The sequence below is a fragment of the Frieseomelitta varia genome, unplaced genomic scaffold, assembly GCF_011392965.1.
Source record: "Frieseomelitta varia isolate USP_RPSP 00005682 unplaced genomic scaffold, Fvar_1.2 scaffold_737, whole genome shotgun sequence".
NCBI classification, from domain to species: domain Eukaryota; kingdom Metazoa; phylum Arthropoda; class Insecta; order Hymenoptera; family Apidae; genus Frieseomelitta; species Frieseomelitta varia.
In genome coordinates, this window is record NW_025110520.1 from 67027 (window position 1) to 91479 (window position 24453).

Sequence of the window (24453 nt, forward strand, 5' to 3'; positions counted from 1 at the left end):
GAGGCTCGTGCGCGAGGCTTCTACGAGGAATATTGTTTACAACGATGTAACAAGAGAAAGAGAAGGAGAGAGGGAGAGAGAGAGAGAGGCCTTGCCTTTTCAATTATCCAACCTTCCAGCGATACCGACGACGGTCGATGGAAAGGCCACACGTGAACACTTGGCCAGGCGGTTGCACGCGCGCGATCACCGGTAAAACCCTGCACGCACCGGTTCCTGACCTCTTCTAACGAAACAGCCGCGTGAAACTGCGGATTCTTCCGTCATCGTGCGAACGAGCGACCATGGACTTCGTTAAATGTTAAAAGAGTCTGCTAACATTGACGCTAATCTAAATAATTTTTGGAAATTGGTAGAACACATTCCTTCGCACAGTTTAACCAATTGACAGAAATTTCATAGAGTGAAAGTCGTAAAAGCTAGGTCGAAAGCGAGGAAAGAATACTGTGGAAAAGTTCATTCTCGACATTGAGAAAATACTACCCATAAGTAATGTCGTTTCTTGACAACTGTACAAAATTTCATTTCATTTAAGAGTTAACACACAGTTATAACATGTAACATAATTTACCACTGAATGTCAATATATAATAATTTATCACCAGATGTCAATGTTTACTAAGTTTGAAAGAAAACATTGCTCATCGATAATATAAAGCGATCGAAGAACAAATTGCACAAATTGATCGAGCAGAATTGCGAACGTCGCTACTAACACGACGGATCAACATCAACGATAACGAGAATAGATTTATGAACAGAGAGCTGCGGTTACGCTCTCCGCTCCATGCGAGACAATCACGCGAACACGATCGTCTTTCGTTTCGTTTCAGAAGCGCGTTCCGGTTCGCAACAGCGAGGAAAACACCCCCTTGTGCGTTTCCACCATCCCCCCTTGCAACCATCGTCGGTTGGAAAAGTTGAAACCGCGGACTCCGGAATTCCACGTCTCTATCCGATGAATAATTCCATCGGCGACGGTACTACGCCGGGGAATAATGACCGATAATTCGAGGTACCGACTCCTCTTGGGCGCGGGGCAACAGGAACACCGGTGTGTACGCGAGTCGAGACGAGACGGGGAGGGACGGCTGGCTAGACTTTTCAATTATCGAGCCTCCTTCCTCCACGATAACGACGGCCCTGGCACGAACTTGGCTACGTGCGTTTCACCGCGAGCACCAACCCCCCTTTTCCAACCAGAGGCTGCATCGAAATTGCATCTTTGACCGTTTAATGAAAACCGGCGTGCGGGTAATGAATGTCTTACGCCTCGTGCCTTTGAGGAGAACCCAGCTCGGTTGGTCGCAGCGATCTTCACCCCCTGCCGGAACAAGAATCCACGATAATTCGTCCAAACTCGCTTCAAACAGCGATAGGTGAGAACCGCGCGCGAGCAGAAGAGTACAATGGCTGTCTCTAGCTTGGAGAACCGTTCGCGAACTATACGCGGGTAACTTGTTGTTAGAGGGGAAGAGGAACATTTTTTCGTCAGTGACAATGGAGAAAAGGCGAGAATGACGTTCGACGAAGGGCCAGGAAATTGATCGATCATACGCAAAAACGTACGTGCGTTTTCCAAGACGCGTGTCGAGCAGCGGCCATGTTGTCACCGTGGAACATCTGCCACTGTCGAACCGTGCCGTTTTCAACGAGTTCTCCGCAGGGTGTTTACACGTCGACACCCTTCTGCCGATAAGTGTAGCGGATAATTCGACGAGAAAATGAAAGTAGCAAAAACGTCGAAGATGTATATCTGCAGTTGGGATCGTTGATTGAAACACCTGAATGTGTTTGCACTGGTTAACTTGGTTAATACACAAAATATCAAGATAGCTTTCTGCTATTATATATTTGTCTCGTTTGTCGCAAATATACACTGAACTAAAAAAAGGCGATGGAAATATCGTTTGACAAATTTGTGCGCGTGACAGTGACAAAAATGATTCATTAAATCTAAGAATACCAATCTGTAGACGTGTGACAGTTTTCCATTTTTCTATCCTCTTTGTTTCAACCAGTGGCGAATTAAGCATTCTATGCGAGAAAGTAACGTCAAAAATTCCGAGAACATCATTCGACACGTTAATATTTACTCAACGAATAACAATTCATTAAACCTAAGTTAGAACCGACCGGTTGACAGACACAACGAAGGAATCGATGCTTTTGTGTCCTCTTTCTTGCTTCTTTCAGTGATATAAACCAAGCATTTCTGCTCGTCATCGAGCGGGAACCGCGCCGAGCAAAGACAAGAATTGCGGTCGGCTAGAGAATGCAAGTTTCTGGTCGTCGGGAAAAATTCGTTCTGAGAAAGGACAAATTAGGGTGACATCCTCGTTGTTGCGTCCGGTGCTCCAGGTAAATCCTCTTAGGTCGCGTAAAAAGGCCCATTTCGTGCATTCATCCTCACCCAACGTCCACCGAACGAGGACGTATTTTTGCGACAAACGGTGTACAACCGCGCCTGTTCGCAGTCCATTGTCGTCGTCGAAAATGTCAACGGGGGATTTCGTTTAAAAGGACACTTTTACCCTACGAATCGGATTATCGGATTACCAGCGTGGAAGTGAAGTGGAGCGAGACGTCGAGGATCTTTCTGCCCAGCGATGACAGAACTTTCGCTTCAGCTTTCATGTATGCTAATTGCCTCCGTCCTTTATATTGAAAGAAAGCGATCGTATAACGCAATTTATCGCAAATTCAAATGGGATAAGCATTTTTGCGGGATAAAAGATTTCTATTTCTTCCAAAGAATTATCCGAATTTTTCTGAAAAATTCTAATTGTTTACTTTTCTTTGATATGTTGTTTAACTTAGGTACTTTTATTTATCTCACGTTGAAGTGCTGTTGCACTTTGATTTTAAATATCTTTCCTTTGAATTTACTCTTTCATTATTTTTTCAGGGACATTTAAATATTTTTCCTCATTTTCTACTTGACGATTGTAAGTATGTTTATTACCACAATTTCTATATTTTTTAAGGGAAAGGATTTTCGATGACCGTCGAGAAAGCAGTGTGCAATACTGTAAAATGCGGTACAGACAATTCTTCAGTCTTTAAAATAACAGTACCTTTCGGATTTATATTATTTTCGAATTTACTATTATTTGTCATCTTGCTACAATACTAACTCTCGTCGTGTAATAAAATCGCTAAATTGATAAAAACTAGAATTTCTTTCAATTGGAGTTACTTCAGACACTGATTTACAGAGGCACATTCATAAAAAAAAAAAAAAAACTACACTTTGTTACTATTTCCCCCCCAAAAAAGAAAGAGAGATCTATGTAACGCGAGTTTTCTCACCGAGGTAGAATAAGAATAGTAAATTCCTGATTCTACAAGGACTATATGTACACAAGCAACTAGAAAGAAATATTGCATCGGTCAGCGACGGGGTGCGGCGAGTTCCGCTGGTGAATAAGTAACGAGAATTCGGACGATACTTGGCGATCAATGTGCTATGTATCGAAATAAAGTCGATCGATTCTGCATACGAAGCGGGCGACATAGTCACCGGTTGGATTATACTTATAGCTCGACGTATCTGCCAATAAAAAGTTCTGTCGTTGCTTGATTAATTAATCAGCGTAAAATCGATGAAAATCCATCGCACTGCTCGACGAAAAGTTGCAACAGCCAGTTTAGTAATGTAAACGACGGAGTAGTGTTAACAACGGAGTTTAAACACACACAAACACTTGTATCGATGAAATTTCAGTATTTATGCTCCCCCCGATTTGACTGAAATTTTTCGTTCTTCCTGTATTAGTTTCAAACAGTAAATTTATGTACTATATCAATGAGTTACTTTTCCAAAAAATATCGAATATGCAAGTATTTTTTTGATCCACTGTAGAAGTTTTTTTTCAGACGGAAATAATTTTTGATGGAAGAGTTTCTGACCAAAAGTTAATTAGGGACCAGGCAATAATTTTTAGACTGCGTATATTTGTACAAATGTATATGAAAGGTAGAAGCGAAATATTTGAAATAAATGTATTGAAATAATCGAAAGGGATTAATTATAATTGAAATTAATTTAAAACATTTTTAATATAATTATTCACCGAGTTGCTGTTTAAATAAATATATCTATGAAAGTATATATCTGTACAATGTGTACTATCACGTAATAATATTTTTGCCTATCAACTGTCCAAGATTTCGAAGAAACGACACCAAAACGACAAAATGCTTTTTGCAAAACATTCCTTCAAGTCTTGACTCTCGAGTCGCTAGATAATCTGCCTTGCAAACGTTACTTTCGTTTAAATGGAACCCTGTCAAAATATCGGACAAGTCGGAGGTACAGGCGATTTTCAGAGACGACGACGGTCGTTTCGATCGACACGGACAGAAACGAAACGAAAAGGTTGATCGAAAAGGTACGAAAGAGAAAATTCCTTAGCGAGGTATATCTCCCGTGTAAAATCGCCGTTTACGAGGATCGGGTGACGAGAGAGAGGAAGTAGGTATCGCGTTACCATCCCACGCATCCTGTCAAGTGGATCCTCTCGGTGCACAAAGAGCGGCAGACAAATAATTGGCTCGTTGGGTGCACAGGTAGAGGCCAGAGTCCCTTTTGATCCTTGAGAACCTTGCGTAAGGGCCATTATACTCGACGGGAGATACTCGATACATTGCACGATGCTGGGTGCACGAACAACGAAAGCGAACGAAAGCGACGAACGACGATGAAACTAAACGGCTGGCAACATTACGACTGGCTGACGCGACAGGCGAGCACCTCCCGAGTAATTTTATATTTGTCTTCGCGTTCTCGGGTTATACCAAGAGCGAATCGACCCGAGCGAATTTAATGCCACGAGGATGAACCGGCATTCTCTCTCTTTCCGTTTCGAAAATCACGGTTGGAAAGCTCGCGACGATGATTAATGGCAAAGAGACGCAGTTACAATCCAACAACGTCACAGGTTATCGAAGAAGGATACTATAGATTAATTTGTGAATTTGTCAGTTCATTTAAGAAAGCTAAACCTAAAGTGAGGGTGATTTGATAATTATATGCAACGCAGTGATACTTCGTGGCATTTGTTCAATCTTCATTTAATCTTCATAATTGTACAAACTTTTATTTGTGACGAATGTAGTAATAATAAGGAGGAGCACCATAAAGATGATGTCATTCTTACATTAGAGATACGAGAGAACTGAAGTCTATGGAAAAATATTCAACACTGTATTCTTCCTTATTCGCTTTTGTTTTCTCAAGGAGTACTATCAAATTTTTCATACAACTTTTAATTCTAGTTACGTTACGTTACGTTATTGTGCGCGCACCATTCTTTGCATTATATAACGTGTATCTTTACAATAATACAAACGAAACAGTGATAATCGTGACGACAAACGAGGAGCCAGGAGGAGATAGCCGGGGCCGAGACTTTTCGCCGAGATTAATTTTCGGGCACGACACACGCTCACCGACAGGAAACATTTCTGCTGACTTAATTAACGCTCGTACGCGTCTCTTTTTCGATGCCAAGGATTTAATTACTTTTTTACATCGACTCGTAAATCATCTTGGCCGAGGCCAGTCGGAGGCAGCGCGTCCTTCTTGCCGAGTCACAGAATAAAAAGTTCGAAAGCCAAAGGAAGGAGGAGAAGCGAACTGGGAACACGTGTTGTAGCCCGGCAGACAGACGGACAGACAGACGGGACAAAAGCTGTGCACGAGCGACGTTTCGCCGATGGATATGCGCGCGGAGGAAAAAGAGAAAGAGAGAAAGAGAGAGAGAGCGCGAGCCACCGCTCCTGTCAAAACAGGAGTAGATCATCCCGGATGATCTGCCGGATTACAGGCTTGATAATGCTCGCAGGTAGCTTCGAACGATCCAAACGAACAATGCAAACGACGCGACAATGCGGATGTGGAAATGGGCCGGCATCTGCGCAACCAAGACGCGCGTTGCTACTGGTCTCTTACTCTGCGCACTCTCTGCCTTCCTCGGCCGATCTTGCAGAAGACGTTGCAGGTAACGCTGGGAAAAATCGTTCCGTCGACTAAAAAAACCTGAAGCCTACACTTGGAGATTGTGTCTGATATGGACAATCTATCGAGTCTGATAGAGACCGGCGATTGGCGTTGAAAGTCTCTTCGCAAGTCAGGCCAAGCCCGACGGGCATTGTTCCCGAGGCGAGCTCGATTCTCTCTCGGCCGGGATCAGGATCTTTCGATTTTATCGGCCGATCGGGAAGAAAGGGCTCTGACGAAGGTGACAAGGCGCCGAACAGTAGCACCTGATCAACGAGAGATCAACAATTCGTGGTCTACCTGAATGGATTAAGATCCCTATCTGGGAAGGAGGCTGAGTAATTGACCTCGCCTTGGGCAGATCAGAGGTTGACAGCTACCCTTGCCTCTGACGGCTAGGCCTCGACTATACGAGGCCACTGTGGATGAACGAGAATCGTCCTCGAGGATCGTTCAACTCCCGACTTTTTTTGCCTCTCGTATCTTTACTTTTCGAGCGTACTGGTCTAAATAATACCGATTACAGCACTCGACGAATTTCGGAGAATTTGTCAATGGCCGGTAAAGAAGAAGATCGACGGATTCTGACGGTGAATTTAGAAGATTAATCTCTGGCGGATCGTTTAATTTCCAACCTTGGCTCGTTGATTAAGAACGCGAATGATCTGATCGTTACAATTACACGACGTTCGAAGAATTTTGGAGTTCAGCTCGGAACTGATCCTAGATTCGTAATTTCATGTTTAATCAAGAGACTGCAAGGCCGAGCAAATCTGGTCACCACGTTCAACTCCTCGATCCTAACCTCCCTCGCTCTTACTTTTTTTTTTAACAAACAGTTCGCAATTACAATATTCGAAGTAACTTCGAGCAATTGTTATTCATACACGGAAGAAGGCACAACGAGATTGATGATCGGGGAGAGGACTCACCACATGTCCGTGCACCGGTGACTTGGCGATCGACTGTAACTGCGGGTAAAGCTGGCCAGCCGCAGCCGGTGTCATGTCGGTCAGCATCGTCGTCCACCCGTTTTCAACGTCCGCGCTCGGTCAAACTCCGAGAGGTGTTGTCTCAGTCTCTCTGTGTCTCCAGCCGATGGACCGAATATAATAATACGCACTTCACTTCGCTCGTTCAATTCCACCGACGATCGAGATCGGTCCGGAACTTCAGACTCATTGGTTCGAGAAGGAGAGGAGACCAAGTCTTCTGGCAATCGTGTTCCGCGGCCCGTCGGCCTGCGGAGGAAAAAATGCGAGACCGGGTCGGAAACAAACAACAACGTCGTGGTGCGTCGGGGAAACCAGTTAACGTGGTTCCCGTTCTTCGCCCCGTGACAGACTGCCGGCTATCCGATCGGCTTCGTCCCGACCAGACCCAGGGGAATGGTAGTAGGGAAGACCGAGCAGGACTTCGGCCCCCGGGCAAAAAAGGGGCAGAGCCAGCTGGGCGGAACCCAGGGAGAAGCTGTTGCCGCCCCTGACCGCCTCCGTGCCTTGCCCGTTTCCTCTTTACTTTATTTATCCCCTCCGATCGTCTCTCCCTCTATGTTTTCTCTGCCTCCAGTTCTACCTATCCACCTCCTTGTTCGTTTCGTTCGATCCAAAAGTCGCCTTCTCGCTTGCACCATTACCATCACCATCGCCGCCGCCGCCGCCGCCGATCGGAGAACCTTCTCCCACCGCTGGGATAATTTAACCGTGAAATGCGCGCGCACCGCATCGCCACGAAAGAGGAGGCACGCGCACGATATACGACGACTTTGGTGGTGCCCTCTCCGCGGTGTGTTTCATCGTCCATCCACCGTAGACTTTCCACGGGTTTGTCCTTCCTCTTCCTGCATTCCCTCTGTCCTTGTCCACGTTCTGTCTCTCTCTGTCTCTCTCTCTCTCTCTCTCTCTCTCTCTGTCTTTCATTTTCTGTTACAAGCGAAGGTTTACGTGACCCGAAGTTGTCGTATTAACTTCAGCCTGCTGGATGTTTGACGTAACGGTATGCAGGTCGTCGGTATTTAAATACCGACATGCCACTATCTGATACCGGGCGAAACGGGCAAAGTCCATCGACCTCTGGCCGTCGGGTAATTGATATACAAATCGAATCCGCGCGCCGTGGATACCGGGAATGTCCGGGGGTGTCGCGCGGGTTTGCTTTTCGCTTTTCGGGCATTTTTGGCTGGTCCGAACGATATTCGGAGTAACTGTCGCGGCCAACTGCCATAAAAATTCAGAAAAAGACACGAAATACTGACACGAAGATCTGTTTCTTCAACAGGGTGATCAGAAAAGACCAGTTCGTGGCTCTTCGTGGCAATTTGATATTCACGTCGATGCGATATTTGAAACTTTCGTGGCTTGGCATGGTAATTGCAAAGCTCTAAGTCATGTTTTTGGATACGAGTCCTTTGGAATTCAAATACGGTTCGTGTTCGGACCGAAAGGATCAAATCTTGATCATTTCTTGAGAATTTTCATATACTAGACACTTTCTATTTCCAACACGTTTATTTTATATAAATTTGATGTCTTTGCTCTAGTGTTAAATTTGTGAGTAGGTAATTGGAAATTACGATTATTTCCATTCATACTGTTTTGAATAAAACAGTATTTTAGTGTTTTTTTTTTCTTGATATTTTTCAACAAACCAACTTCTTTGTACATAAATTATTACGCTAAATCATTTTTTAATTACCATTCAATAGAAAGAATAACTCTTCTGAAACTTTCAAACAGGACTGTAGGTATACAAATCTCGATTTGTTTTAACACGCGTTTTTTAATAAACTAATTCCTTTGCCACGTTTCTGTACTTATTTAACTTGAGAGATCTTACGCAAACAAAGATATTAAACTTTCGGACGAGAGTTTAGTACAGATTGTACAAATTGCAATGCAAGTGTCCGCGAACATATTTTTAATCACCAGAATTGCTCAGAATGTATAATTTCATTTTTGTGAAAACCTCCGATTGTTTTTCCGCGAAACGAACCAACAAAAGCTCGCCGCATTTCCTGCGAACTGTCGTTGCCACGATACGAATTTTACACGTTAGCCGCCGATAGTTAAGGGCTGAAGAATCGACGGAATCCTCCCCCGCGTATAAATTGACCGCGGAAGTCACGAACACGAACGACTCAGTTAGGAAATATCTTCCTTGTCCCGAGAGCGACGACGAAGCAGCCACTTATGAATGGGACCGTGATTAGTAGACGGTCGCTTCGCCACAGTGGCGCCTCGATTCTCTCCCATTATGGGAAATTAGGATCTAATACGATCCCGACGCGTCTGTTTCTGCGCCAGCCATTGGCGTAGCCGCCGCGGCCATCTTCGAGACCGCGTCAATTTGCAAATCGTGTATCAATCGGCGTTCACGTGCGTAATCGCGCGAATACGGAGTGATCCCGAGAAAAGGATGACCGAGTTTACGCCACTGGGACCAGCGAGGGTCGTAATAGACCCGCTGAAATTTTATCCCGGCGTCCACCTCCCCGGGGGGCTGCTTTATACTCCGACGGAGTCGATAGCATTTGAAATTCAAACTCCTCGATTAAAATCACATTAAACGCTCGTAAGACGCGCTCGCTCGCCCTTCCCGCCTCCCTCGCACGGACCTGCCCGGACAACGTCATAATCCTTCGAATTCGTGAACGCGCGCGGCTCGAATCGTCGCAAATGTCGTTGTAGATTAAGCGATAATTTATTTCACCGCGCAAAAAAGTTGATCGGGATCCGCGCGCTTTTTCTCGCGCGGTGGCTGTGAAGTAGAGTAAAGCCGACGTAAGTAGAACGGGACGCGTCTACACGGACGCGTCTGTCATATTGATTATACGCTCCTGCTGTCGGAGGAATTGAGTAATTTTCATTTTTTGGAAGACACGGAAAGGTGTTGTCTTCCTTTGCGGAACGAGTCTCTCCGGGGAACGAATTTACGTAATTTAAAATGTAAACATGCAATTGAACGCAATTTCTTTTAAATATATTACAATTATATATATATATTTAATATATATTTAAAATATACAATTGTATAATATTTAAAATATATATTTCTTTCGTCTCTTTTTTTTATGTGCTATTACATGTATGAAATGCAATTGAATGCAATTTCTTTTAAATATATTACAATTATATATATATATTTAATATATATTTAAAATATACAATTGTATAATATTTAAAATATATATTTCTTTCGTCTCTTTTTTTTATGTGCTATTACATGTATGAAATGCAATTGAACGCAATTTCTTTTAAATATATTACAATTATATATATATATTTAATATATATTTAAAATATACAATTGTATNAATATTTAAAATATATATTTCTTTCGTCTCTTTTTTTTTATGTGCTATTACATACATGAATAATTAATGAAAATTTATACGCAAGAATAAGTGAAGTCACAAATAAAATATTTATTACATTATTCGAAATTTTACTCTGCTGTCTTGCAATATCGTGATGCGGACATTTGTGCAGTATAACCTAAGAAATAAAAACTGGATAAACAACCGTGCGTTTCAAGCATGTTCCCCACAATTGTGCTCCAATTTATAATTTTCACTTCGTCCGATCGAGCATTAAGTTTCCACGAACTGGAACCCCACTCTGCTCGCGAGACATCGCGAGGATCGATACACGAGTTCTGATACATCAACCAGGCACAAATATTTCGCGGAACGCCGAGCGTTTCGCAGGAGACGATGATGCGTAGATCGCGTGCGATCGGGCCACAAAAGGCGCGGATCCACCCCACCCCCGCAGTTCCAGGTCGCAGGATAACTGTTCCGGCTGGGCGAGAAAAGGGATGTTTTACAATGAACCGAAGCAGCAGAGTCGGGCGTTAACGCTTTCCTTTCAAAGAGCAAACGGTCTGCGCACGAGGGTGCGAGATTCTTCTCTCTGGGGGGGGGGGGGGGGGGGTGTCGGTTGTTTTTTGTGTCCCTAATCGATGTTCCTCCCACCTTTTCCCTCTCAACGTTTCTTGATTTTTCGTTTAAAACAAAAAAAAAAAAGAATGAAAAGAAGAAAAAATTATTCGTTGCCCGAAATATCGCGTCGTCCGATCACACGCGCACGTACAGCGATCGATGATGATGAGCTCTCTCGCTCGACGAGTGATAAAGAAAGACAAACGAGAGAAAGCAAACGGGGGAAAAAGTTGATCAACGAGCGACGATTGATTTTCTCGGTAACGATCGAGCGATATCGGGGCACTGTGAAATGACGGATCGCTGATTGGCAGAGACGACGAGGCTCGAACGGGGTTGAAAGGGAAACGGGGCCCTGACGGGGGCGGATAATGACAGGGCGGCCTCGCGAAGGCTAAGATGGTCCGCGTTCGGAGCGAGCGCGCTCGCCTTTTGCCTCTTATACGGCCATGTGGCCATCGGGAGAGATGCTGATGGACTAATAATTACCAAGGGACCCAGCTCCCCCCCCCCCCCCCCCCCCGCCCCCCCCCCCCCCCTCCCTACCCTCGCATATAGCGGCTGGGACCGTCGAAAATGAAGATTCACCGAACCAGACTAGGAACCAGAGTCGTCCAAGCCAAGAGACGTTGTAGAAGCTTATGTGATACACGGTAGATCGTGCTTGCCTTTGTAACCCTCTTAATATCTAATGACTTTCTCTTTGTGTAACTACGAGACATTATCGTAGAATAGAAACAGTGTCTACAAAGGGAGAGTACAGAAAGTATTTGTTTGTTAAGTATTAGCGTACTATTCGACAGTTATTTCAAGTGAGTTGTTCGTATGAGATACAAAAGCTCTGCTGTTTTTTTTATTTATGTTTTTAATTTTGTCTACGCTTTGGAAAGTGTTGCGTGTTTCTATAAGGGTGAAAACCAAGAAATAATTAATGTTTCAAATTTAAAATCTTGTTGCAGAGAAGCTTTTGTTCTTGTTCCTTTTATAATTGAATAATCTTCTTCTTGCTACAATTGAAATCATTTGTAGTAAAAAAGAAAAAAAAAAACAAATAAAATAAAATCACCTATGATCGATGCCTCACGTGTGATACTTGCACGTTTCTAAAAGTTTCTGTAAATTTGAAGTATAAGCATAGAACTTGAACGACACCGATTCCTCATTACAGTTTCAGATCGGCAGATCAAAATCGACATTCTCCCACTATTGAAAGTGGGAGAACTTGTGGGGAACTTGATAGTATACCTATTTATCGATCTATATCTTTTTTCTCCTGAGAAAAATTAGACAGTTCGACGTGGCACACCGGCGCCTATGCACAACGAAACACCGGCGTTTTATCGCGTACGTGATACGGGGAAAGAGCGTAATAATTGCCGAGTATTTTCTATGTGACTCTAAAAAATATTTAACAGGTCGGTTTGTAATGATAGTCCGCGGGCAACGAGCACGGTTAAAAAGCGGTGTTTTAGCACGGGCACACACGGTGTCAACCAGTTCCAATGCTCGTTTCATAAATCAAACACTCGCGTGAAGTATGTAATGGAAGAGCGTTGATAACGTGCAAACATTCTTTCAACCATGTAGCCTTGCAATGCTTCGTGAGCTGCACGCGATTGTTAACTTCTCTATGGCAGACATTTTCACGATCCTGTTCTACATCGGGGACACAGGGCAGACAAAGACTCCATCGTTTACTAATAGCTGCGCTAATGTTCACTTCCTTTTGCAGTCGTACGTTTCATTTACATTCGAGAGAGAAATGAGTGATTTCTGTTTTTTTTTTTTTTCCCTTGCGTTGGTCCAACAAACGTGTGTGCAAATGAATAGAGAGCACGTATGAAACAACGATCGTCGTTATAATACACGATACACGATAATATATGTGAGTATTTAACAATTATGTTTTGAAAATTGATATTCTCACTTGTTGTCACTTTGAATATTTCATGAAAATGGAAAAATGAAAAAATTTATTGGAAAATTCTGCGAAATTTTACTTTATATTTGGACTTTACGCTTCCTTCTATCAAGGAAACTCAGTTTTCTTGAAGACTGTTGAAGTATTTCCCTGTTGTTGTTATAAAACAATCTTGATATCAAGTCATCACGAAAATATAAAGAAAATATAAAGTTGTAATTGAATTAATTATGAAGACTCTCTGAAACAATACGTGACTTTAATTTAAAATATTCGAGATTCATTCACAGATTTTTAAAATCAGAAAATCATTCTCGATGAATGTCGAATGATTCTTAGCAATGCTCTAATTTGAAATTTACAAAAACTGAATTCTTTCTTCGGGTTGCTTCTATGTCGAAACCTAAGCGAAAAATTGACGGTTCGAATTATTCACAGCGTCAAGTACATGAATCCCGATCAAACCTGCGACTTCTAGAAGTTGGATTCTAAACGAAGGTCGAATTCTCCGCTCGAGCTATTTTCAGCGAACCGAAGGTTTCCTTAGGCTAGAATTAGACTAAAAAATCGATCGTTCGGCGCTAAAATCAAATCTGAGAGTTGACCTACGCGGCAAATGGCCAAAGTTATTTCGATCAGATCGAAGAATTCTAAATGTCGAATTCTAACCAAACTAAACTCGAATCGAACCTACGAATTTTCAGAAATTGAAATCGATAAGAAGATCTCTCTTTCTCTCTCTCTCTCTCTCTCTCGAGTTATTCTCGAACGCAATTGAAATCCCCTGCCAAACTCGCGATTTTCTAATTGCCGAAAAGAGCAGTCGACGGTCAAATAAAACAGGAGCAAGCGCCGCGGCTGGTTTTGACCGTTGTCGGCGATTCGTCTCCGTGAACGAACGCGAGGCTGAAGGGAGGAGGCGCTTTCGGGAGGCAGCAGCAGCGTCTCTCCGAGGCTTTTAAGGTCGAGCAGCACGTTTTGCCGTGAAACAAGGCGAAGAGAAACTTGTCTACCGGCTGATTTACGGACTCGTTGGCCGGGCCGGTGGCTGGCGGTACAACTCGCGGGTTCCGTCTCTCTACATCGTCGTCCGGAATAGAGAGACCCGGCTTCTCCCGGCCAGATTTATGGGGTGTTCCACATAGGGAGGAGAGAAGCCCGGGTATACCTCCGTAACTCACGCGGTACTCGGTTTTCTGTCGGCGCGTAATCCGCAAACAAGGAACTCTCTCGCGCGCCCGTTCCCACCAACACGACGGCGAACGCTAATAGAACTCGCAGTCGAGAATCGACCGCTACACACATCGCCCGGATAATCGCAACAGGCCAATTGTCCAAGATATTATTATAGCTGCGCGTTACACGAGCGTTAATTGTCGTTAGTTAAGATTAACTGTCGAGTTGTGTCGTGTAGATAGAGTAAATGGTTGCGCGGTACGATTGCCGGTGGAATTAGGATAATTGCTGAGCGAGTTGATAATCATGAATATTTGCTGGCGGAACATTTCAACGACGATGAATTTTCGACGTGGAATTTCTTGGCAAATTTAATTAAAACTTCTTCTGTTCGAATCAAATTTTAACACGCGATGAAGCGTCGTTGCACTGATGTTTAAAAAAATTTGGCGCGCCACTGTCATCTATTTGAGCTCGTCTTCTCGTTAAATTTTATTTCAGGAAGTTTATTAGAATAGATTTAAAAATATTTTTGGAACTAGAAATTATGTATATTTGACGTTTGAGAAGATTTACAGTAATTGGAATAATCGATTCTCTTGCGTGAACTTCAGTTCTGAAATTGATTAGTTTTCAAATTGTAAAATTGATAGCTCTTGCCAAGCCTGGATCGATGAAACGAAACAGACGTTGAACAAGTATTTTTGATTGAAATTGATGGAAATTACTTTGATTGGATATGACATGATGTTCAGTTTATTATATAGGCTAACATTAGAATTTTCCAAGTGTGAATAACATGCTCTGAAATTTATTCGTTGCTCTTGTCAGATATAATTCTCTGTTTTCTAAAAGAGGGCCTCTCTTATATTCATCACTGTATAGTTCATTGACTAACAACGAATAAAATAACCCAAATGTTTCTGAAGCGGCAGAATTTAACGAATTTTAAGCAATTATAATTCTGTGATTTTTCATACGTCTTGAACTTTCTTTTATCCATTGCTCATTGTCGGCTCAATCACGAGCCATACCTGTTCGCGCCTCGAATAAATCTGCGAGATGTTATGCACGACAGGGTTCACCGAAACAGGGTAGAGACACTTGATCGAACTTCGAGACAATTTAAATTCACCGACGGTAGCTTTCCTGACGGAATGCGCGTCGCCGCGAACAAAAGGAGCGACGAGAGCGTGAAGAATTAGCGCAAAAAGGGGGAAACAATTAGCCTGATGGAGGATCGCCGACAAATTTGCGCGCATGTTCGCTGGAAGTTGAGATTGCAAAATGACGTGCAAACTGAGGGACGCCCTCGTCCGCCCCCTGGCAATACGGTAATCACTATAATTACGTATCGAGCCCTTATATTAATATCCCCCAGCTACGTCTCTCTCTCTCTCTCTCTCACACACACACACACACACACACACACACACACACATCCTCCTTCTCACGCCTTTCTCTCTTACGCGACGATTCGTTCGTACCTTCGGTTCTTGTCCAACTCGCAAAGCGTTCGCCTCGTCGCGAGAGTCGACATTTTTCCGCGACCTTTCACGCGAGCCGATCAACTCCGATTTATTGCCCGTGAACGTCATTCGAGCTCGTTAACGAGAGCTTTCGATTCGTGGTTTATTACGTGGCGTGAAGCGCGTCCGCGCAACTCTGCACAAGTGTCAAGTTTTTGCGTACAGAATCAGTTTCGAGAGCGTGTTCGCTGGCTTCTCCGTGTTTAACCAAGTCTCTTGCCACGGAGTTCTGGATCGTGAAATTCGATTGCGCGAGATCCGATTGGCAATCGCGTGAATCGAATTGGCGCTGATGAATTGGCAACGCGTTAAGGAGAATCCGAGGGACCGGGATGCGTGACGCGCCCGGCATTGGCTTCTTTCGCCACTGGGAGATGAACAATTAACGGGAGGGTGTTTCTGCCGCGCACCGCCCAGGATGTCGTCGCAGAAGGGAGCCGCCGATGGGATTCTGTCGAGCATCAGCTGGTCGCTTGACAGAAGTCACCGACTATTATTGGTACCTTCCCTGATCGCTTCGATTAATTCACGAATTATCGTTATTATTGCTACTGGACCATGGACTTTGAATTTTCGAAAATATTCAGAACATCACGACCTAGTCTATTGTAGATTTCACTTACTAATCGTTACTCTCAGTCATAAATATTCTAAATCCAGACGATAGATTCTTCATGCCGATGAGACGCCTAACGTCTTTGATTTAGAAAATTCTGGATTATTATAACCTCGTGATTCGACCACAGTTCTTCGTTTGTTGAAGCTATCGAGGCTTCAACAGAGGATTCAAGCCATTTGCTAAAACTCAACCCTTCGAATTCGCGCGTCACGCTGAAGGTGACAATACAAATTTGCTACAAAACTTTTACGCGACACGTTGGAAATTGTTTATTAAAATTATCGCACTTTAAAAAATTTCAAAAAATGAATCACGTTGTAACAATAATAAGCAGATAAAAGACATTGAGTTTTATAATTAATTTGAACGTTAATATAATATCTAACAATAAGTGGACGTGCAACGACATTGAAATTGAGTTCAACAAACGGGTTAAAATAAATATTCACGCCTTTGCGTGTTACACAGACAAGTACCTTCTACAAATTTTCCCTAACACAAATTTTTCATAAACGCGGAGAAATTCGCGGGGATCCCACTGATTATAGACGAACTTTACCTCCAAATATTCCGTGTCCGTGGAGTGCTGAGGCTGTTGCACGGCCGTCGGTGGCATGGTCATGACGTTCTGCGGTTGAGCAGGATGCGAGTACTGATACGCGCAGTTCATCCTTCGGCACCTTCAGTCTTAATTCCGTTTAAGCAAAACAAACAAACAAACAAACAAAAAAAAAAAAGAGAGAATTGCAAAAATACCGATCACAACGATCGTGCGCACTGCTGGTTACACGAGAGACTCTGTCCTTTAATCCATCGAGGCGAGGCCGCGGCGCACCGTGCACAGAGTGACATTTAAATGTCGAGTCGGAGGAATATCTCTGCCGCGAGGAAGAAGATTTTTTAACTGGAAACGAGCACAACTGCTGCACAGACCGACGTGATCATATCAACTCGTGTCGTATCAACGGCTATTGAGAATCCGTACATCGACGATCGTCCGCTACGAGAACGAAGCTGCTGCTGGTTAGGGCTCCCGTTATGGATCCTTGATGCACCGAGCGGAATCCGGTGTCGGTGGGTCGATCGTGCGGCGGAGGCGCGCTCCTCGGCATCGGTAGTCCGTCCGAAGGTTGGCCGTAGCCCCTCGTATATCCTGGTAATCACAGTAATTTCTCTGGCTGTTGGCCAGAGCCAAGAAGAGGCAACAGCAGCCAAGAGAGGAGGTCAGTCGACAAGGAGGTCGTTCGAGGACGGGCACGAGGAGACGCGATGCGCGATTTCGCTCGTTTTCTGCTGGCCCGTTGCTCGCAGGACGCGGAAGCAGCAGGTTACAATTAGACGGAGGGACTGGAGGTGCAGCTCGCGGCGTGCAACAATTATAACTGAGCTTTTTCGTCCCCCGACGTGGTGGAAGAGAGGAGAGCAGCGCGACGTCTACGGAGGCGGATCCTCCTCCTCCTCCTCCTCCTCCTCCTCCTCCTCCTTCTTCTTCTTCTTCTTCTTCTTCCTCCTTTTCCCTTCGGTCCTCTTCGTCTCCACGTTTCTCTCCTCCGTGTCGTTCGGTCCCACCAGTACACGTACGATCCGGGGCGAAACGGATACGCGAGTGCGTGTGCGAGCTACGCGAGTGCGCGTGGAACGGCAGTGGTCGAGTCGAGTCCACGGTCCCGCAGGAATTCCCACAAGTGTGTGTGTGTGTGTATGTGGTACCCGATCCTGCGGCGAGGTGTTGTTGCTGGTGGGGCAGAAGCAGCGACCGCCCTCGCAACGATCCTCCTCGTACAACCTCGCGATTGTCTAATCCTTCTGGCAACCCTAACGAACCCTCTCTCGGTTCCCGCTTTCCCTCTTTTTCTCTCTCCCTGTGTCTGCCTCCCTCCATCGTGCCGGCAGACCACACTCCCGACCAATTAAAACGCGCTGCAATCACGTGGTTCACCGCTGCTTCTACTACTACTACTTCTTCTTCTTCTTCTTCTTCTTCTTCTTCTTCTTCTTCTTCTTCGTCTTCTTCTTCTTCGTCCTCGTCCTCGTCCACGTCTTCTTTCTCAGTTTCTCAACTTTGTCTCATTTTCTCCTCTTCTGGCCCTCGCTTTCACCTTTGTTACCATCGTTGCTTTTACTCCGTGTAGCCGTGTTTCCACTCTCTCTCTCTCGCCACCCTCGGAGCCGGTTCGCCTTTCATATTAGGTACCAGTATCCCTCCGGTTTCGTCGTTTTCTTCTTGCTGCGCTCGTGCCGATATTCGTTCGGGGTCGCGCGCGCGTGGGAGGCGAATGGGCAGATAACGACGACTAGGTTCCGAGATATTAGTATATCGTTACGCCGGCGGAACAGGTTTCTCGATTTTACGGAATCAATGGTGATCGGGTCTGGCGTACACCTAGAGATGGGACCGAGTCCAATAGCGAGCCTCGCGAATCCAAATTAACCTGGTTTCTCTATTTTCCTCCCCGTATGACAAATTTCCAAACTTGTCTCCGTTGAAGTATCGAAAAAAAGAACTTTTATTTTACTATATATGTATTCTCGAAACCTAAATCTTGCACGAAGAAATTTTATTCTTTAGTTTCAACAGAATCACTTCCTTTCTGGTTGCGATCCCCTTGTAAAAAATTCCCTTGAACGCAACGAACGTAACATCGCGGATAATCGCATCTCGGAAGATTAAAAAAAAATCCGACATTTGACAAAAATCTCGTACCGCGCTTGCGAGGTACTCGATCCCATCTCTATCAAACACGAGCACGATCCAACTTCTTTTCTCTTCTCTTCTTCGACGTTTCTCATACGCGGAGGCTGGCGCGCACACGCGTTAATGGAATTCCCTGCGGAGGAGTAAGTCGCGGTGGAAAAGCGATCCGCGGCAATCCCGGGCCAATGAGATATCGTCCCTTTCGGCCGTTTATCGTGTATCGCGAGCCGCGATTATTCACCGTGGCCGAAAGCCGGCAATTAAAATTCAATCATCGGGAACGTCTGGACTGGCCGGCGTGTGTTTGTCGCGCGAGCGTGCGGCCCGATCAATTCAATTTGATGCCGTTGTTTAGAAAATGGCCGGTTATCGGCTGCGCTGGTTAAACAACTGGCCGGCTGATATGTCCGGTGTTCGTTGTTGAGTTATTGCTTCGATTAAAAACCAGGTGAGAAAGTTTGGGGTGGTGGGGGAGTGGAAAAAAGCAGCGGAGCACGTACCATCGGCGATTAACGCTGATAAAGTAACTCGTAGCGTAACGTAATAGCAGGATAGCGCGCTCTATCTATCGTTATTACGTTGCCGCTCGTAACTTTTTCACGTTCGATATCCACGGCCAGAGCGTACCGATATATATGTGTGTACATGTAACGATCGTAGCCTCGGGATCTCTCAGCCCATTATCGTACACGTTAATGATATCGCGTACTCGCCAGGAATTTATCGCGACCGTTCACCGCGAAGCTGTACTCCAGTTTCGTTTATTTTATCTTTACGTAACCATGTACGCTTCCTTCTTCCACCGATTAAGAACCGATCGATCCAGCTGGTTGCTCTTAATGCTGATTGTAATTAATAATACTCCTGATAATTCGTGCGATCTGTATGCAGTGATCTGCAAAATTGGCCATCGTCTCTGTCTGAATTGCAACATAATTGGCAATAATTGGCAATGGCCACGTAACTTGGAATCGAGTTTCATTCGTGAAGCTTGTGTTACTTTTTTGTTTCGTTTTTTGAAATGAAAGGGATGTCGCGTGCTTGGGAGAAAGGCCTCGGAACAATTTTTGATCGAGAGCGACACTCGCTATTAATTGATAATAAATTTTTTTAATATATCTTACGACGCAACTAATACACGTTAATAATTATGAAATAGTTATTTCCAGAGAAATGCAATGCTTGTCCCAAGATGTGGGACGCTGTCACGATCGTCGCAAGAGAGAAAGACGAAAAATTAAAAAAAAGAAAAGGAAAAACAACAATCGAAGAACAGAGATCGATAAACCTGGTTTAAACGGCGTGACGCCACGTATTGTAACGCGACATTTAATCCGCGATCTCTGCGACTCTCAACTTTCTCGACCATCCTGTAGGCAGGGCCAAGATACTCGACACGACGTCTCGCGATTATTCAGCTCGATCGAGAGTCTTTCACATCTCGTGAAAATACATCTAGAAATACTTTTTTTCTCCTTTCTTTTTTCCTTCCTCCTCTTTTTCGGAGCGAAGACGAATTTAGCTCAACAGCGACGAGGACTGAATGAGAGCAGGCGAGAGAGCAAGGAAACGCTTGGGTGAACGGATGATCGCCGGGTGAATGGATTCGTATTCTCCCTCGGACGCATAATGCCAAAGTGTGTGCTTCTTGCTCTTTCTCTTCGTCTCCCTTCGCTCTTTGTAACTCGATACAGTGGGAACCGCGTGTGATCTCCATTCACCACCGGCTAGAGTGTATATGGAAGGACCGAAAGGATTGCTTTTCGCCGAGAGACGCGGGCACTTCGAGGTCCTTCCACGGCTGCCGACAAAGTCCTTCCGTCTCCCCGAGCGGGACTCCGTTCAAGGGATAGCCGCGCTCTTTAAACTTTTGTAGTCGATTGTCGGATTTTTTATTTTGCGCCTGCCCCGAGCTGCTCTCCCCTGTTTCCCTTTGAAAGCCATCGGCACGTCACACAGGGCACCCGACGCACCCCCTCGATCGTTCGGTAATTTTAGATTTCCGCGGGCGCGATCCGCTGCCACGCGTTTCAAACGCGTTCCTCCAATCTTCGACAATTTGACAGCCTTTTCGAAGATAAATGAATACACACGAGTTAACTCGACAATTTAATTTTGTAGACAAACGTTGAGAAATTGAGTACTTTGTATAATAATCTGTATGCTGAGTTAGCAGTTCACGTATTTGCACGAATTTTACAGTTTGATGGAATCTCGAATGGAACTGTTGATTCGAGGAGTTGTAGTTTATAGCGAATACAAAGAAAGAACAGTTATTAACCCTTTAAAGTCTGCTTGCGTGATACTTAATGGTCTCCCTCGAAGAACGACACTTGGTGCAAAATCTATCAACATTTGTGACACTGAAATTTCAATTTCCTTACACTGTATAAAATCTAATCGAAAACGTAATACTGTGATAAAAGAAAATCTTCAGCTACGACGGGAAAGCTGTGGCAGGCGCGAGGAAGAGAACAAAATTGATCGGAGGACAAACGAAACGTTGATCCTCGATTGAGGTAATCGAAAAATCCGGGAAAGGATTTCTTCACCTTCTACCTTCTTCTTTTCTACCCTACTTAACGAATGAGTTACGTCAGCCTGATTAAGCCAGCGATTGATCGAAACTGCTTTAGAACCCGGTGGTCCCATGTAGAACCTTCCTATTTACGGCTGGACTGGGTCGATCTATCGATATCCGGCCAGGTGGTGGCGCCAAACGAGGTTTTCCGAAACGACGTAAACGCCGATCGCGTTAAGGGATGATGAATGAGGAGCCATAGGGGGAGGGCGCAAGGTAGACGGAAAGGGGGGCGTATCACACGGCATCCACGATGAAAAATTGTGCCGCCGGAGAAAGAAAGAAAGAAAGAGAGAGGGTGAGAGGGAGGGAGAGACTACTCGTGCGTTCTTCTCGGATATGAAACTGCCAGACGGATGGACGGACGGACGGACGCGGTCGTTCTTTTCGTACCGCGAGCGGGCTCTAGCGCTCTGTTATTATGTCTCTCTCTCTCTCTCTCTCTCTCTCTCTCTCTCTCTCTCTCTCTCTGCCTTTTCTTCGAGTCTTAGAGAAAACGGATCGGCTGAAAACGTTACCGAGACGAGAGAGAAAAGAATAATAGCCTCCCCCTTAACGGTGGCCGCGCGGCCTACAATTAAAACTCTCCTCGCGCGTTCCCAAGGGCGGGAAAGGGCTCTCGTTGCTCCTCCACTCGTTGTTAATCGACTCTTGCTGAACGTTGCCTAACTCTCTTTCTCTCTCTCTCTCTCTCCAGCTCCCTGCTGTCTCGTCTAGCAGCGATTTTATTTAGGATACTTGTGTGTTCGAAAGCTGAACTGTCGATGGAGAACGGGTTCCGGGTTCTAGGGAAATTTACGCGTTACACAGTGCTTCCGGAGTAGATCGATCGGATACCCTCTTTTCTGTCATCCGGAAAGGGGAAACATTCGTTTTGCTAAGAACCGTCGAAAAAAAAAAAAAAAAAGGAAAACGTGCCGGAGATATAGGGGAGATAGGGGTGGCTCGGCAGTGAACCGGTGAAATACGTCGTTTATTTCGACGTGCGTTGCGGAAAGTAGCATATTCTGGTTGTCTGAGGGAAAGGGGAAGTCCTCGATACTATTGCGGGCAGTAGCATGTCTGCGATTTTTGTCAACGGTTCATTCATTTTCAATTCTTGCAGCGAGAATTGATAAGTATTATATATTGTTAATGTGTCAATGAGAATTTAGAGCAATAATTTTCCGCGTTGTTATATTATTAATTTGCAATGTGTGCTTCTTTCAAAATTTAGCAACGAGCAAAGTTTTCACTTTTCGTTGAAAATTATTGCTCACCGATTCTTTTCGCAGAAAGCCGCTCTTTCTTCACGAAGGAGAATGAAATGCACTGTGTTGTAAATTACATCCAACATGAACGTTTCTCTCTCACAATCAGAAAATAATTTTCAACTTAAATTTAAATATTATCTTTCATCTTTGATGCGACTACATTTATATGTGATTAAGTTTAACAAATTATTCAAGTTTCATTTCATCGAGTATCTAATATTTATAAAAATACATGAAACACGCAAGGTATAATAGATTTCTTGCAATATCTATTTAATCTATGAATGAAATAATTAATATATTCTCTAGACACGCGAAATACGTAGAAAATTCCCCTTTTGCCAAATATCCAAAGAAATAAATCAAGATATTCGTAGATTAATCGGCGTTTACAACGAGCGAACGCATTTATTAATTCGTTCACGCTGGACAGAGAAATCTAGTTCCTGTCCTATCTAAAAACGGGGGAATAATCCCGAGACTGTGGCTCGCGGTGAGAAATAAAGGTGATCAGTTGCTGTCACGCGGTTAATAATACAAATTAGCGAACGCATCGGAAATAGGGATGGTACTCGGTCGAATGGCAAGCATCAGGGAAGAAAAAAAGAAAAAAACAGAAAGGAAGGAAAGAAGAGAGAGAGAGAGAGAGACGAGTACATGGCACGGTGGCAGTTGCTCCGGTGGTTTGGTCCGCATTACGGGTTACGCGGGCGGGGTTAATCACGATGATTCCGATTCCGGGGTCGGTCATCATCTCGTCACCGCGTCACCCGCGGCCAAAAAATCGTGGCACGCACGTCCTTAACCCTGTGCACGTTCGTTCGTTCGTTCGTTCGTTCGTTCGTTCGGGCATCAACAGCTCTCCGGCGAAGCCATCGACAACACCGGACGGAAACCATCGGTCGAAGCAGGATGCGAGGGAATGCTTTATGGACTTATCAATCATTTGGTAGCCCCGTGCAGAGTGCTCTGAGAGTTGCCCTACGTTTCTTGGCGATTTGTAGCCTGTTATTAGGGAGGATTGAAAGATTCTGGGGTCAGGGAGAATCCCGTGGCTTCACATGAATTTACACCGTACGAACGCCATTTCGCGTATCGACGACACTGGCCCGATCATCCCGATGTCGTCTTCTCTCTCAGTTCGAAAGAAACGAAATTCCCCCTTCGCGGAATTGGAACGGTGGAATTGTTGTCTTCTGAATATTTAAGAATTAAGAGAGATCTGTTCTTTTCTGTTCTGAAAGAATCGAGCGTAAGTAGAACGTGTCAATGATAACTTGCTCTAATTTTATTTACTCAGTTCGAAAATCCGAGTAGAGGAATCTGTTTCTTGGGACTTTTGAGCAATGAAAGATCTTCGTGTTGGGAAAAATGTAGCTCGAAATTTATCTGTATCGAACGAGAGTAGTAGAGAAGTTCGTAGATCGGAAGGATTTAAAAGTCTGTTTACGAAAAAAAAAAAAAAATTCATTCTTAGCAGATGAGAGAGTCTAAAGTTTGATTTACAAGAGACGATCTCTTGATTGCAAGAGACGTTACGAAGAACCATCTTAACGGGTTTGCTCGAGCCGAAGAACGATGTACCAAAATGGCGCAGACTCCTGGCATCTTTACAGCGGCGAGGTTTGCAAGAAGGTGGGCCGAGGTGCGAGCAAAGGTGATATATGCCGCGATGCAGTTTCGTGGTAGGATGGCCGGCGACGAGTGGGGCAAGAAAAGTGATACGTGGGTGTAAA

General features: G+C 44.5%; 1 protein-coding gene across 6 annotated transcripts in view; it reads right to left on the reverse strand.

Moving 5' to 3' along the window:
* Nucleotides 1-24453, reverse strand: part of LOC122535563 (transcription factor Sp9-like) — a 124734-nt gene that overhangs the window by 26867 nt on the left and 73414 nt on the right. For 2 of the 6 annotated variants that reach the window (XM_043667219.1, XM_043667216.1), the window contains exon 1: nt 6937-7362. The exons of 3 other annotated variants lie outside the window; for them this stretch is intronic. In XM_043667219.1, coding sequence (XP_043523154.1) covers nt 6937-7023 — 87 coding nt within the window. In that variant the 5' untranslated portion in view covers nt 7024-7362. Of the gene's footprint in view, nt 1-6936; nt 7363-16747; nt 17078-24453 lie in introns of those variants that run through there. One more of the 6 variants, XM_043667215.1, reaches the window with a different exon arrangement.